The following is a 17,070-nucleotide window of genomic DNA, read 5'->3' as shown; positions in this document are numbered from 1 at the left end:
CTGACCACCAGTTAATGTGGGATGGACGAAAAGAGGACAACCGAGGTACAGGGACTCTTGAGAGATTTGTACTTGGGAACTGTGAATTAACTTCTGTTCACCTCAAGAGCACATTGATAACAGTGGAGAGCGAAGGTTCTGCCCAAGTCTAGGTTTGTGGACCAGTGAGATTTGGGTTTTCTTGAGGAGTGTGGGGACACAAAAAGAAAAAGAAAGCTAAGTCACACACACACACACACACACACACACACACACACACACACACCTCATTTCAGCAGGAGTCACCACTCCAGCAAGCTGCATTTCTGGAGCTCCTTATATGAGGTAGATCAGCATCCTAGAACATCTTCCTTCCCCAGCTCTTATAAAATCATGGAGAGCCTTGTGATTCTTACAATTTTCAAGCATTTCTTAAAAATTTCTGAGTTAGAGTATTTTTCTCTTTTTCCTGCTTTCATCATTCCTTAGTTACCTTACTTCTTCATGTAGAATTGAGGGATTTTCCTACATCCACGTGTTTTTTTAACAGCAAATGGTCAGCCCTGAAAAAAAAAAACACATATAAGAAAAATATAATACCGACTGAGCAGGTTGTACTTGTGTGTGTGTGTGTAACAACACTTAACTAAAAAGAGGTGATGCGTTTGAAAAAGATCAAAAGGGGCATATGAGAGAGTTTGCAAGATGAAAAAGGTAGTGGAAAATGATGTAATTCTAGTCTCAAAATAACAAAATTATTTGTTCTTAAAAATGTAGTTACTTTATTTCATTTACCTTGGGAGTTTTATTTTTTTTTCCCCGAAAAGTAAGGAAACTTCTTCCACTATAGAATGCTTCATTTTGGTGGCATAGGCTCTACAACACACACCTACATAGGCAGCAAAAGAGAGGAAAAAATGAAAATTTCAGTCTGCTAAACTGTCCTGTCAGAAGTAATGTGCAGTTGCTTTAAGTTTAGCATGAGTGAGACAAGTTTTACCCCACAACTCGAAGCAAATGAACTGGTGTGACTGGGAACATGCGAGTTAGCTGCATTTCATGCAAACCCCAAAGAGCATATTACAAGTTGAAGAGGGTACAGTAGCAATTATACCATTATCTCACCCTACTCTCTGAGCGAACAGTCTGAAAGCCTAAAATTACAGATGATGTTAGATTTCTTGGCTTCATGTGCAAATTGGAGTCATTTTCCTTTTTTTTTTTTTTTGAATGCATAAACACATGTTCAGAAAAGCAGTCCTTATACTTCGTTATGATATTTTTCCTCATTTTGTTCACCAGGTCAAAGAGCTCTTTTACAAAATTTAAATTGTTACAAACGCATGCAAGACTGGTTCTGTGACTGCTATGCAGTGATCTTTAGTACCATTTGAGCTAAGACTCTTTGCCATGTCGTTAGGAGGCAAGATCTGGTGAAGGGCCTTCAAATGGCCAGATGTGCCATTTTGGAACAGATTGAGGGTCTGCCAAAACACCATTTGTTGCCAGGACCGGATAACATAGGGGCTTCATCACCCTGTTACCATATTTTTGCACTTCTTAGCATTGCATAAATAGGCAGCTGTTCTCTATTTGGAATATAAATGAGTCACCAGCTAGCTCTCCCTGAAGCATACACCTACAAGAGGGAACCCCAGTGTTAACCCTCTCATATTCTGTATGAATGTCAAAATGTACACCTCCCTCTCTTCATTCAGAAGCCAGTCCTTATGCATAAATGTCACATGTCCTTTGCCTGTTAGATAAGAGGGAAAAAAAAGAAAACCTGTGCGCTTCTTAGTGCTAATGTGTAACGCCTGTCCTTAGGAGAAAAGCATTAAATGAATCTGCTTCTAAGCTGATAGTAAACAATTTGGAACCTTTGCTTCTCTTCCTGCAATGAAAACAAACTTTTCTCTTACAGGCAACGATTTCATTAAGATGAAAAACTGTCTTAAAAGATGTGTTACGAGAAGAAAGAGAGGGGAAAAAAAACCTGAAAAGTTATCCACTTGTCTCTCTGGGGCTATTTTCAGAAATGATTTTCTCTTTTAATTTGGAGAATAAAAACTAACCTAGAGACTTCAAACAACAAAGAAAAGGCTAGATGGATCTCATAAAATAGGATAGGGAGGGCAGCTGTCTTAATATAATCCTTAATGCCAAGAGTTGTTCTCTCTTACAGACTATATGAGGTAGGTTATCTAGTATGTATGTATGTATATATGTATATATATATATACACATGCACACATATATTCAGTTTTAGAAGATATATATGTTATACACATATAGAAGATATATGTGTTATATACACATAGAAGATATATATTATATACACACATTTATTCATCTATATGAACATGCATCATCATATACATATAGAAACAGACATACCTCATGTGTGTACATGTACTATAGATAATGGAAGAGTATATGCAGATAGTTACATGATATAGATAGATAAATAGATAGACATATAGAAAGATAGAGAAAGAAAGAAAGAAAGAAAGAAAGAAAGAAAGAAAGAAAGGTGATAGATATAAATTTTAGCTTTACATACTTTAAAATAAACTTTGTTTGCTAGATTGTACTATGTGCCTGAAATCACAATACTTGACATATAGGAGAATCATAGAATCGTTGATTTGAGGCCAACCTGGGCTACATAGTGAGGCTGCCTCAAAGAACACAAAACTAAACAAAACTAACTGAGTAAGAGAAAACAAAGCTTGTGAGTGCTGGAATGTCAAAGAAAAGGAAAATGAATGTGATTGGGAAACACGAACAGTGAAGGTAAACATCATGTTAGCTAATCTCAACTCCTATTTTGAATTTTTTTACTAAAATACTTAGGGCCACTGTTTGCCAAACACACTCCATTCTTCTCCATCTGATAGGGCATGCAGACTTCCCATCTTGACAGCAGAAGAATGGATCACACTAATAGATGTGGAACATTTGGACATCTGACGCATGCCAGATTTTTGAAGGTTGTATCAGAGGTCCAACCTGCTGTTCTCCTTACTAATAAAAAGAGGGATGATTCAGGCTGCAACAGTGCCATAAAGGGTATCTCTGTTCTGCATGTCATGCTTCCCAGATGTCACTTGGCAGGTGGAGATGCAGAGGGTTTTGAAACAAAACCCTCGTATGTGGGTGCTAGGGCGTTGCAAAAGTCAACAATGTGTTTACTTAGTGAAGTGTGGAAAGCCATGAACCCACATTCATGTCACAAGCAAGAGAGCTTCTCAATGTCCTCACTCCTCTCTCATCATAGACCCAAGTGTACACAGGATCATAAGCGACCTGTGTACAGCTTGCTTCAGGGTTTAATTTATCTTAGACATTTATTGTAATGCACTCATGAACACATACCCATATACACTTTTCTTAATAGAAAGTAGATCTACATTATGTGAAATGTTTCATACCTTGCATGGTTATTACAGCTCAGAGTTATAGCAAAAATATCTTATTTCATTGATGTTTGATATATTATTTTTAAAACTGGATTTTAGAACCAATGTATGTGAATGCCTCCCCCCAGTAGCTCTTTCCCCATCAGTGAGCACTTAGGTTGGATTTGACATATTTTTCTAGTAGATATGGCTATGTGCACTAGAAATACCCAGCATTTATCACATGGCTAAGACTTGAAGTTAATGTTGGCAAGACAAAATGGAATAGTATCATTAAGAATATTTTTACCTGTTTTAATTTTTCTTCAGTATTGCGAGATGACTTCCGGCAAAACCCCACAGATGTGGTAGTGGCAGCTGGAGAGCCTGCAATCTTGGAGTGCCAGCCCCCACGAGGACACCCAGAACCTACCATCTACTGGAAGAAAGATAAAGTCCGAATTGATGACAAGGAAGAGAGGATAAGTGTGAGTCCATTTACAAGAAAGTCTAGAGACACTGAGTTTCACATCGGAATGAACTCTGTTAACATATTAATACCAAAATTGGTCTAAATGCTAATTTTCCATATACCACATATTAAATTTTGGATGGGACTCGGTGAGACAATCATAAATGTCTACGTTATACTAATAATTGCACCAATTTGAATATGTAATTGTGATTTTGTAGTGTAATATTAATATCTTCACTCTCTAGAGGTTTCTAGCAGTCATTTATGCTTCATACATTGATATTAAAATATAAATGTAGCCATTAAGCTTAAAGGCTACCTCTCGTTTTATATTAGATTCAGTATTATAAAAGGAAATGAGGACTTCACTGAAATAAAATTTACATTAGATATTATTTAGTAGTTCATCATTTAGATGAAATACAATGACTGAGAATTAATGTATTTTATTAAAAATAAATGTTTCATTTGACTAGACATATGTTATTTTATTGCTAAATTCTCTTTTGGGACCTCCAACTCAAAATAATAACACAAAGACATCTTATTAATTATGAAAGGTTGGCCTTTAGCTTAGGCTTGTCCCCAGCTAGCCCTTATAACTTAAATTAACATGCTTCTATAATCTGTGTTCTGTCATATGGCCTTTTTACCTCTCTATCATTCTGGAGGGCCAACTTGGTCCACATCTTGCTGGCATTGCATTGTACCTAGATTTGGCTCCTCTTCCTCTTTCTCTCCCAGCAATTCCTGCCTATCCTTCCTTCCTAGCCATTGGCCATTCAGCTCTTTATTAAGCCAATCAGAAGGTGCCTTGCCAAAGACACATCCTCACGGTGCAAAATAAAAAAATATGCTACAACATTATTTTAAAAAAGTCATGTGTTACGTGAAATATTTAATTATATATTTTATAATATGAATTTATGTCATGTATACATTGAGATTGCACCATTATACAAAAATCTAGATACTAAATAGATATTGCAATATATATTCAAATGTTTCTGCTTTTGCTGTTTTTGCTGTTATTATGAAGCGTTACCTCTTCAATGAGAATTTGGTCTTTATGGTTTTGTGTTGAGTACGTGCTTTTGAAAAGAGACTCGTTGGCTTTTGCTATATATCAAACCATCTCTAAATTCAATGGTTTATTCAAGTCATTTTACTTATAATCAAAATTCTATAAAAAATAAAAATTATTTTTCAGCAATAAGTTTGGCAGACCTTAAAAAATCAAAATTATTCACTAGAGCCTCTTTCCTTTCTCTTTCCTTTCCATTTGTTTATTTCATCTAGATCCGTGGTGGAAAACTGATGATCTCAAATACCAGGAAAAGTGATGCAGGCATGTATACCTGTGTGGGCACCAATATGGTGGGAGAAAGAGACAGCGACCCTGCAGAGCTGACTGTCTTCGGTAAAACTCTCTTCTAATTTATGTATTCGTTCCTTTTCTTGTTTCTGTCACCAAATACTTGAAAGGAAGCAGCTGAGTAAAGGAGCATCTGGGGCACAGTGGCAGAGAAGTCCTGGTCACAGTAGCTTGGTGCAGCTGAAGGCTTATTTTGCATCTACAGTCAGGAAGTAAGGAGACATGAACACTGCTGCTAGGTTAATGTTTTTCCGTGAACACAGCCCTATACTGTGCATATTTAGGGGAGCTCCTCCTATCTCAGTTAACCTAGTAAGAAGCTCCCTCATGAACAAGCTCAAAGTTGGTCTCATCACTAATTCTACATCCTGTCAGACTGACAATATTAGTACTCACAAATTATAAATAGCTGTAGTTTTGTTAGCACTAAAGTTTAGGATATATATGAACAATGACTCAATAATTGGAGTAATCAATAGTGATTAGTATTGTGAGTTTGAGGTATTTTATGATGAAAACTTTAATGTCAAATTGAGAAAGAAACGTCACTTTATCTTTTAAAAAGAAACATCAGTTTGCCTACTTTATTCATGTATTTAAGATTATTTAAATATCTGTTTTTCAAAATGTTAAAAAAATCACACTATTTCTCAGAGAATTAATGTTCCTCACTCATTCTGTTTTAATATATTTATTAGGTATTAGATGCATACATATAAACATACATATATGTATATAATAGCAGACACGTGTGTGCTTGTATGTGGATTTAAATACATATTAACATTTTTTACTCATCCTGATATCCAGTCATGTGATCGGGAGCATTGCTATGGAAACAGATCCTGTGATGCTTCTCTGGTTGTTCTCTTTGAATGAAAGATCAAGGTCTTTTCAAACTTTCTGCATGCTGAATAACCTCTGATAATACTCCCCGTGGATACTCCCCCACATCTAGTCCCAAATGAGAAAGGCAGGAAATATCCCATAATTTATTAAAGAAACAAATAAATATAATCCTATAATTCTGTTCAATGTAGGCCTGTAGACTACTTCTGTCCACCTAGTCCAGAAAACTCTAAGTTTTCCTCTAAATCATATTGCAGTCAGCTTTAAGAGTCTCAAACTCTCTCTACATAGTAATAAATAAAAATACAATTCTCTCTGGAAAGATGTGAAATTAGTGGTAACTGAATATCAGCATTGAAAGCCCACAAGTATAGCTCTTCTATTTAAAGAAACACTCATTGCTATTTTTTTTTGTAGCTACCACAAGCTCTTGAGTAGAAAAACATTGCATTATGACAGTATAGACTATCTTCAAAGGGAAATTGAAAGGGTTCAATGTCATTACCAGAGCAATTAGATCTACCAGTAATGTGTTTGTATTTGAAATATTTACCCTACTTTTCCTAAAGACTTTATGGGAACTGCAAGAGACCTGTAAGCCTGTCAAAATTTGTGGTACAAATTATAAATTATTTTAAAAATAGCTATCAACCCAAGAGATTAAATTTATCCAGAGACAGTTCCTGTGGAAGAATTGATTTCGGGAGCTAAGAAACAGTTATCTGATAGTGTAAACTGACCTGAGGGGTTTCATATACAATAAGTTGAGGGAAAGTTGAAATTCCATTTTATATGTAACAAAACAATACCCCAAATCAAGAAAAAGGAAAAGAGAGAGGCAGAGACCAGAAAGACAGAGAGAGAAAGAATGAAACTGTCCCGGGATGGAGGGGGAGGATCTGGAAGAAGCTGGCAAAGGGGAAATGATATGATATGAGATGAGATATATACGCATGTATGGTATATGTATATATACATACTTTTTAAATAATTATGGGAAGAAAGAAAAGATAGAATAGGGAAGTGATAGTCTAATCAAAGCTGTGATTTCTGTGTGAGAGTTTTGCTGCTCTCTGACTCCTAATTTTAGAGAAATAAGGTCAACAGTGGAACCCCCCTCATTTATTACACTTGAATCCCTTACCTTGAAAACATTAAAAAACAAACTGCCTTTTAGTTCAGCACTGCTAAATATTATAATTTTGGAATTATGTTTGTAAACGTGGTTTACATTTCTCAGTCCACCTGCTCAGTTCTGTCTTCAAGTAGCTCCAAGTTCACCTTGGGGTCTTTGACTACAATGGTCTCTGGCAATGAAATGCCAGCTTTACTCAAGAGGTTCTACAGGAAAAGTAATTGGTGATGTTTGCTCTTCAAGAAATATCCTTCACTAATAAAGTGCAAGGTGAGCAAAGAAAAAATAAAGGTTCTTACCTTATCCAGTAATTATCTACATTACTAAACAAAAAGTATCTGTTTTTTCGGTTGTTTTCTTCCTCAACAACTGGACTTGATCTAGGAAATGTAGTTAGCACATTCCATTTTCCTGTGACACTTTCCACTAAGGTGTGAGCACAGTAAACTGATCCTAAGTACCAGATGGGTGATCTGTTCTATTTGTTTCTCAGCAATCATGTTCTGTGTATGAGATAACCTCCTCCTCAAGTGTGCATTATCAAGTCTAAAAGTCAGAGTGTGCCCATTATTAAATTTAAAAATCAGAATGTAGTATTCTAGTCTGAAATGACTCTGTCATCTGTAACAAACTCCAGACATTTCATAAAGAACATCACTACTTTCCACTCTAGATAATTAATGCATATGTTAATCTTTAAAGGGCCTAAACATGCTCAGAGAAACTAGGATTGAAGCATGCAATCTATAGGCCAAAAACTGTTTATTAAAAAAAGCTAAAAATAAAGCATATGTTTTCTAAATGATTTTAAGTGTGTCTAAACAATACACAAAATCAGTTTTGTACCCTGCAATTTCAATATATATCATAGGTATTAAATACCAAAATACTGAAATATTTTGCTTACCAGCTTCCTTAAGAATCCTTCACATGTGCATGGATGTACACAAATACATGTATGCATACATACACATATACACATGCACACACATGCATATACACATTATTTCTTTGTTAATTACTTTTAAAAGTTTATTTTGTTCTCCCCTCCCTTTTTGGGTATTCATTTTAATATTTTAAACATGTTTTTCTAGTATATATTTTAGATATTCATTATGACACCATTCTATATTCTATTTTAAAAAATAAGAAATTGGAGCCTGTCTTGCAACTAGCTCTTTTAGTCCAAGCTGGCCTTGAACTTTTATCTATCTCTTTTTAGTATACTCTTTTTAGAATCATTTGTGCTATTGATATTGAAATTTGCATGGCTAGAGTGATGTCTCAGTGAACAAGAATTATCATATAAACATATGAATCTGATTTCAAATCCCCAAAATGTAGGTAAAACAGGCATAGTAGATCACATCTCCAATCTCTCTACAGCAAGATAGAAAGCAGAGACATTGGAGCATCCAGGCCAGCTAGCCTGATGTATCTTGTCTCAAACAAAATGGGTTATGAGAACTGGCACTCAAAGTTTCCTCAGAATTCTATGTGTGTCCCATGGGTAGTCTGGTGCCCACAAATATAAGCATGTACATGCACATACTTAAACACTTGTTTACACATGGGCAAATAAAATGTTTTGTGTTATTTTCAACCATGTAAATATTATGACCAATGAACTAAATGTTATGATATTGTGATTCATTTTCTGTTTTGAAACTATGCTTGTTTCAAACTGGTAAAGCTTACATTCTATTTTTCATAACTCAGCAGTATGTGCTCCCCTATTATAGCTGTCCTGGAGATCACAAACTCTGTGCACTCAGGTCTACTTTAGAATTTCCAACCCTGATATTCTCCTCCCTTGCTTTGATGTTAGATTCTGTATGCCTAATGCCTAATATCCTGTATGTGTTTCTTTACGTCCTGATTATGCAAGTATTTATCCACTGCTTTCTGCTTGCCTGGAGCTCAGGGCACATCCCAAATTCATATTCCTTTACTCTATGTGAAATCTAAGTTACAAAATCATAGTGTCAAAATTCTTTAATTTTCTGTGACCATTGAAAGTGCCTCTCCAAAGTTATTTAGCCCCCTTGCATCCTCTAGAGAATTCTACTATGACTGTATTGGCATACCTTTGCATATAGTTGGGTCTTTTGATTTACTTTTTTCCCTCCAAAACTCTTTGCAGTGTGTCCTTATCTCATTTCTCACTCTTCTGACACATTGCAAGTATATGCCTTGATTGGTTACTCATCCACAACCTTGTTTATTTATATGCTAGTCAAAAAAAAAAAAAATCAAACCAGAGATCTGTCAACCAAAACAACTCTATTCATTTTATTGGACTTTCTGTTTGGCTCCGGTAAATCATGTATTTTTTTTTAAATTTAAAGGAAAGAATTATTTGAATATCTGAAAAACTTTTTTCATAAAATTGTAGCTACAGATACATTGCAGCTATCATGTTAAAACATGCATTAGACACACATACAAAACTCATGAAACAAGCCACCACTTTTTAACAATTAAGCAAAGATAAAATGCCTAAAAAACAATATTGATGACTTGCAAAGGATGGGCTTTTTAAGCACCATTACAAAAAAAATAATGCACAGATGGATGGGTGTTCAATTATATACACTGAAGTGAACCTTTAAAGTACGTAGTGTCAAAGGAACAGAACCACCAGCATTCAAAAGCAGCTTTGTCAACTAGGCAATAAAACACTCTCCAGCGTGTCCCTCTGCTGCCCATTGCTGAATACACTGGTAGAAACTTTGAAATGAAAAAGAAAGAAAAAAGGAGCAGTGACTCCTTTTATTTTCTCTGTTTAATGTTGGAGGAGGCTGCTTGTTGGTTCCCGGCTGCTCATCAGCTCAGCACACAGAAACTATATTATTTAAATTACTGCTTGGAGCATCAGCTCTAGCTTTTTATTGGGTAACACTTATATCTTAATTTAACCCATTTCTAGTAATCTGTATATTGCCAAGTGGCTGTGGCTTACCACGGAAAGTTCTGGCGTCTGTGTTCAGCAGGGCTACACGGCTTCTCTCTGACTCTGCCTTCAGTTTAGTTTTTCCTGCCTACCTAAGTTCTGCCTTGCTATAGGTCCAGAGCTGTTCCTTTATTTATCTATGGCAATCACAACATACAGAGGAAAATCACACATCAGTTTAAAATCAAACAGAAAACAACTATCAATTCTGTTACACACTAATGGGTCTTCAAAGTACATCATTTGTATAAGAGAAGGAAGAAGAACCAAACTGTTTGCAGAGATCCAAGCACAAGTGAGAGAGAGAATGCCCCTCACACAGCTTTCTGATGGCAATCACTGGCACTGAACAAAGTTGCAGAGTTCTTCACCAGGTATTGAAGGAAATCATAATAATATCATAGTCATAAATCAAGGCTATTCTTATTGCTCCAATTCGCACAAATAATCTCAGTAAGTGTGGTACTCCATACATGTGGGACATGGGTGCATCAGGAAGATCTTCAAGAACTTCAGCAAACTGTGGTCTCTCAAATTCATAAGGCAGCTGAGTGCCCAGTGTTACACTGAAGTACTCCTTTGTCCTGCTACAACCTCATTGATACCATATTCTTTATCTGGATTTCCTTGAGATTTCTTGTAATTTGCATAATCCTCCAAAATTGAATCCATATTCTTCTTGGCAGGAATATAACAAAGCTGTTTTGTGTGATGATCAAGTCACACCCATCAACAAGTCATGGTTTCAGCTCTTCAGGATTCTTTAATCTCAACTCTGTTCATAAATATTTCTTCATTTTCAACGGTAGGATCTTCCTGAGCTCTTTTCTTCCTAGGAAGCTGAGGTGTCTCACTGGTACTGCCACCATCTCCATTTCCAGGTGTTTTCTGTTTGTTCTTCTTTGTTTTCACTTCAACATTTTTCTGCTGCGGACAAGATGTCTTCTTTCCTGGTGCAGCCATCTGCATTTGTTTCTGATTGGCCTTTTGAAGGCTCTCACTGTGTTCTGCAAGCTGGTGTCCATGTATTTGAGTGCTCTGCTTTCTGGAATCCATTCATACCAATTATTATTCCAACCACTGTAATGGATAAAGTGTTTCACTTGTTTGTCCTTTATGGCAACCTTTACACACTTTGCTTCATAGAGAAGAGGCCCATGAAAGCACAGCACTCACTCGCCCTCCCGGAATTTGGGCTTCCGGTCCTGCTTAGGCACCATTTATAAATGATTGCTGCCTCCTCTGTCTGCCACCAACCTGACTTTGTGAAACATGTATTTAATGAATTGCATATTATATTTCTGGATCTTTCCTATTCTGTTTTTCCTATTGATAGTAATCTGTGTTTGCTTCATGTGTTTCTTTCTGACACAGAGTTTGCTTCTTTTTCTTTGGAGACATGGTCTTGTGCTATGCCTCAAGCTGTCTTCAGATTCACAATTCTCCCATCCCTGCCTTCTGATTTGGGTATGGCAGGCAGGTACCATTATGCCGGCTCTGTGTCCCTCAATTCTAATAACACTGTTTGAATTATAAATGTTTCTTTGTGGTATTAATTTACCTCTCCTTATTCATAATTCCTTTCCACAGACTTGCTCTTCTGCCCATTGTTCTGATTTTATGGAGAAGGCTTTCTTCAAATAGCATATCATGTATTGACATCCATCCATATTTCGTTTCCATCCATTAAAAGTATATCATAAACTTTCTCTCCTGGTGATTTTCAGTTAGTGTTTAACTACTAGCAACTAGCCTTTTCATGAAGAATGAGGACTGAGACATGGGCTTGTGATGTGCTTTTTAAGACTCTAGTTGAGAAAATTGGCTCATATGTTGAAAGGAGCTAAAGTACACATAGATAAAGTTAAAAATAATGCTATCTCAAAAACCTTAAGAAATATCATTGTCTTGTGGCTGGTGGGATGGCTCCAGGCTTAAGAGTATTGATTGCTCTTCTAGAGAACTTGGGTTTGATTTCCAGTACCCATATGTCAGTTTACAACTATCTGTAACTCCAGTCTCAGGGGATCTGACAGCCTCCCTTGGCCTCCACAGGCATCAGGTACACATGGTACACAGATACCCATGCAGGCAAAACACTTATGCTTATAAAAATAAAAATATAAAAAGCAATATCTATCCATGCTGCAGATTTTAGGTAAGAATTCAAATGATATTTTGAATAAATCATCCTGATTAGTAGAAGCAATGTAGTACTTGTGAATATTTCTCAAGTACCTACTATATTTTAAAATCTATTTTAATGCTTCAGGAAGTGATAAAATTTTTTCACAGGGGCATATTCTGTAATCACGCTTCATAGTCTATTATCAAGAATAACATTAAATATTGTTTTTAAAACTTGATGAGAGAAGAATTGTCTCCTCCAAATTTTATCTATGTTGGTCTTTACTTCCAAGAATAAAATTATTGTCAAAACTAAATTAATTCAGTCAGAATTTATGTGACCGCATCCAGGTTGCCAGACCATTATCACCAAGGTTTGTGGAAGGTCACAGTAATAGCATTCAATGGTTATCAAGCTTCCGTCCCTTTAGACATACACTGTAAAGTCAAAGGAGACCTGTGAAGCTAACCATCTGATGACTTCCTTACTTTATAGGCACTGCACCAAGGCAGTTTCTGCTAGGACAGATAAAGGCAAGGCAAGGTTTACAAGCAGTAGTTAGCTCTAATGTCCTTTTATTACATAGTTTCTTCTTATAGGACTTAAACAACCCCACCTATGCAATTATAGCCACAGTACTGCTTTTACAATCTCAAGGGAATTTTACCTTAAAATTGCTAAGGTCATCCAGGAAATAACTGCCATGTCACAGTCCTTGGCAATTACAGTTACAGCCACTCTCAAAGACTACATACTGTTGAAAGGGAGAATGTTTAAACTGTGTACTTAATTTCTTCTCTGTAGCATAAAAAGAAGAAAAGATTAGTCAAACACCTATTGAATTAGTGGTATAGTGTAAAGTTGAATATTTCTCTCCCTGACTAAGGTTGACTTGTCTGTAGTAAGACAGGACATTAGATTTGGTTATGGCTGCATGTAAAGTTGGGATTTCTACCATGCTGATTTGTAACTAGCTTGACAGGGCTATTTGAGAGCTGTAGTCTATAGAATGGCAAAAAACAGTTATCTCCAGAGAGATTAACCTTGCAAGAAAGTTATGCAGGTGATTCAAATCCAGTTAATCTCATGGAAAAAAAAAAGTTAATTGCTTTGACAAAGAAGTTGCCTCTGATCACGGCATAGTTATATAATTAGGGATCGGCTGACTTAGGGGGACTGGAATCTAATTGATAAGCCGTCCACAGATGGCCCTAGAGGTTTGTGCCTCTGCCTTTTCAATAAGTGGTCAGACATAAGGGGATACCATGGAAAAAAAATCAGTAGCCTCATTTCGACATGTCTTAAAATTAAGTTGGCTTGTTCAATGGATCAAGATTTCCACACTTGTTTATTTCAATTGTCCAGAGCTTCCTGGGTATAATCTCTGTGGACATTAGCGGATATTGGATGTGATTCTTGTCTCTCAGTAGATTCTCTAGATTGTTCTATTATCAACTTACTCTCACTCCCCTGACTTTCCTTTTTTTTCTATGATTTTAGTACAAAAAGAGAAACCTTAGACACTTATATTTAGCTTTGTAGTTTGTATCTAAAGAGGGGTTACTTTGATAACAGTAGCAAAAACCAATGTAAAACATCTGAAATACATTTTCCATTTTAAATACAATTTGTTAGTTTTAATATTCATGTTTCTGTTTTATGAATTTCCAGAAAATAAAATACAATTAATAGAAGAAAAAAAGGATTTCTTCCCCAAATATTTTGAATATATACCATGTTAATGAAGCCTGCAGTTTTTATTCATTCTTTCCATAGACAATTATTTGTATCACAAATCAGAAAGAGGGTATTAAAAAATTAATATATTACAATTAGGATAATGAATAATGCAGATTAGAAATGTGTGTTTGAATATTGCTATGGAACTTCTCAGAGTAATACCTTCTAAATTTGTAAACAAAGTCCAATATAGCAATAAGTTGTTAAATTATATCATAGGAAGGAAGGCAAACTGAGATACTGAAATGAAAACCTATTATCATAGGAAAGAAGGCAAACTGAGATACTGAAATGAAAACCTATCTCCCTATGCCGTAGATACAAGTAACTTTCATTCCCATTATTCTTGAACTCCATTTCTTTTCCTGTCAAAAGAATTGTATTGTGAATAAAATGAAATCAAGTTTATGCCCTGGCAGTGTGAAAGCACACATGGACATCCTGTATATGGCAGTTCTATTGAACTTATCCATGTTGGGTTTTATAGTTTAAGTTGATGAGGACAACTGACCAGGTCTATTCCTCAAGAGAGCACCCGATCTCATTACAGATGGTTGTGAGCCACCATGCATTACCTTTGGAAGAGCAGGCAGTGCTCTTAACTGCTGAACCATCTCAGTGTCCAATATCAGACTTTTAATATTTGTATACCATTATGCCCAGATCCACAAAGTCCCCCAGAAACCAACAATACCGAGTCCCATATGTAAATGCAAAGAACCTTTATTTTATACAAGTTTGCAAACTCGGTCTCTCAGTGTATCCAACATATTGGAACAATCAGAGAGCTCAGTTAGAGTTAGGGTTTTATAGCAGCAAAAGTGGGGGTGAGTGATTTCTAAGGTTCAGGACCCCTGATTGGCTGACATTTGTCTAGGGTGTCCTGGTGAATGTTTGCTTGTTTAATTTAAGTGCTGTAGCTACAAATAGTACCTTATTTGTGTCTATTTTCCTTTACTGTTGCATATATAACTTCATTTAACTATTGATACAAAGTTAGGTTGACTTCAAGGAATGGGAAGTTTACTTACAATGACTTAAGCATGCAAAGATCATTTTCGCACAAGAATTCACACTCACAAACACACAATGTATTTACCAGTATGTGCAATTTGTTAAAAATCCCTCTGCTCATCTGATGGAAAATTCATTTTAAATCTCTTAAGTCTACCACCTTTATTAAAACTTTAGAATCTCTACCAGTTTATAGTGAAATAATTTTACTCAGTAACCATTTTCCTCTTTGGCTTGACCTTTCACAGATCTGCCGGTGCAATCCTTGGCATTTAGTTTTTAGAGGGTTCTGCTACGAGATATAAGAGCCCAGCAGCAGTTCTCCTTCAGTCAATCTGCCATCTTCCTTGAGCTATTGCACATGCCCTTCACATCCACGGCCCTCCCTCTATGATTAGCTTCATCTCTCACCATCTTCTTGATGAAACAAAGCTGCTGGTTATTTACAATCCATTCAGCTTGGAGCGTGGGGTAGGAGAGGCCACATTCACATTTGCCTAATGATCGAAAATACAGCTATGGTTTGTTCCTCCATAGGCCAGGTATGGCACAATACCCCCATTAACATCAGAGGAACAGAAGAGGTCTCCTCTCAAAATATCAATTTTCAGCCTCAAGTGATGTTATTAGTGGTTTCCTCTCTGTTGGCAGGGGGTTAATACAGGCTCTGGATGAAAGCATCAAACAGCATAGGAAATGCCCAACTCACTTCCTATGCTAATTTACTATTAACATTTGAAACACTTGTAGAGATGTACTAATCCTATTGTCTGCTTACTGCTGAAACAAAACACAGCATCATTATGCTTAAAATACATTGCTCTCACCATTTAAAAGGAAAATGCTGAGGCTAGGGAGATGGTTCAGTGCTTAGAGATCCCCAGATCCACATAAAGGCCTATATGCTTGGAGACTTTAATTCTAGCAATGACAGACAGATTAGCCATAGCCTTGACCCTTGAGTTTGATTAAGAAGCTGTACTGAAAGGAAGCTAGTTTTGCAGTGCTGTTGATGACTGCTTATTCACAATTGAGAAAGAGACACATAGAAAACTTCTGTGACAACCCCTACTCCCCTATTCCAGCCCCCCAAAAGTAACAACCTAGAGAGGAAACTATCAAAAGAACTCTTAAATGTAGCTGGATGTTTTCTGTTCCGACCACCCACTCCCTGCCAAGCAGCTGCTTCCAAATTACCACAAAGAGACATAATATTATTTATAAATGCTCAGATAATAGCTCAGGCTTGTTGACAGAGTTTCTGTCCTGCCTGGTTTCTGCAATCATTAAGTCCCAAAGAAATTGCACAGAGGTCTACATTAGTTATAAACTGATCAGCCCATTAGCTCAGGCTTCTTATTAACTCTTATAACTTTATTAGCCCATTATTCTAGTATATGTTAGCCACATGGCTTGGTACCTTTTTCAGCGAGGCAGTCACATCTTGCTTCTCATGTGTCTGGGCCAGGACTGTGGAGGAATGAGTTATCCTCTTCCCAGAATTCTCCTGTTCTCATTGATCCCCCTCTACTTTCTGTCTGGTTGTCCCTGCTATACTTCCTGCCTTTCTACTGGCCAATCAGCATTTCTTTGAAATATAATCGACAGAATATAGACATTTGTCCCACACCACAGGCTTATTCCTAACTAGCCTTATATTTGAAGTTGTCCCATATTGCTTACTTATGTTCTGCCACACAGCGGTACCTTTATTAGCATGGTGTGTTAATCTCCTGTCTCTGGCTGAGGACTTCTAAGTTCGCCCTTCTCCTTCCCATCATCTTTAGCTTGGTCACCTCACCTAAACTTCCTGTCTGACTTCTGGCCAATCAGTGTTTTATTAAACCAATTTAGGTGTCAAATCTTTATAGTGTACAAGAGAGTTATTCCACAGAACTTAAAAACTGTGAATGCTGAAGTGTAGCCATCCAAAACTGATGGCTTCTGGCAGGGGTGCGAGTGGGGATTAAGGTTTTTAAGGGGCTTGCCATTGGGAATTTGACCATACTCCAATGAGTGTA

At 36.6% G+C, this 17,070-nt stretch overlaps 1 protein-coding gene and 1 pseudogene across 25 annotated transcripts in view; one reads left to right on the top strand and one right to left on the bottom strand.

Moving 5' to 3' along the window:
* Positions 1-17,070, top strand: part of Robo2 (roundabout guidance receptor 2) — a 1,494,745-nt gene that overhangs the window by 1,330,661 nt on the left and 147,014 nt on the right. For all 25 annotated transcript variants that reach the window (XM_075955346.1, XM_075956172.1, XM_075954892.1 and 22 more), the window contains 2 exons: positions 3,711-3,868; positions 5,155-5,275. In XM_075955346.1, coding sequence (XP_075811461.1) covers positions 3,711-3,868; positions 5,155-5,275 — 279 coding nt within the window. The remainder of the gene's footprint in view (positions 1-3,710; positions 3,869-5,154; positions 5,276-17,070) is intronic.
* On the bottom strand, positions 10,482-11,387 carry LOC142837061 (mortality factor 4-like protein 1 pseudogene; annotated as a pseudogene).

Source organism: Microtus pennsylvanicus, chromosome 1, assembly GCF_037038515.1.
Source record: "Microtus pennsylvanicus isolate mMicPen1 chromosome 1, mMicPen1.hap1, whole genome shotgun sequence".
NCBI classification, from domain to species: domain Eukaryota; kingdom Metazoa; phylum Chordata; class Mammalia; order Rodentia; family Cricetidae; genus Microtus; species Microtus pennsylvanicus.
This window is presented reverse-complemented; position numbering and strand designations above follow the sequence as displayed.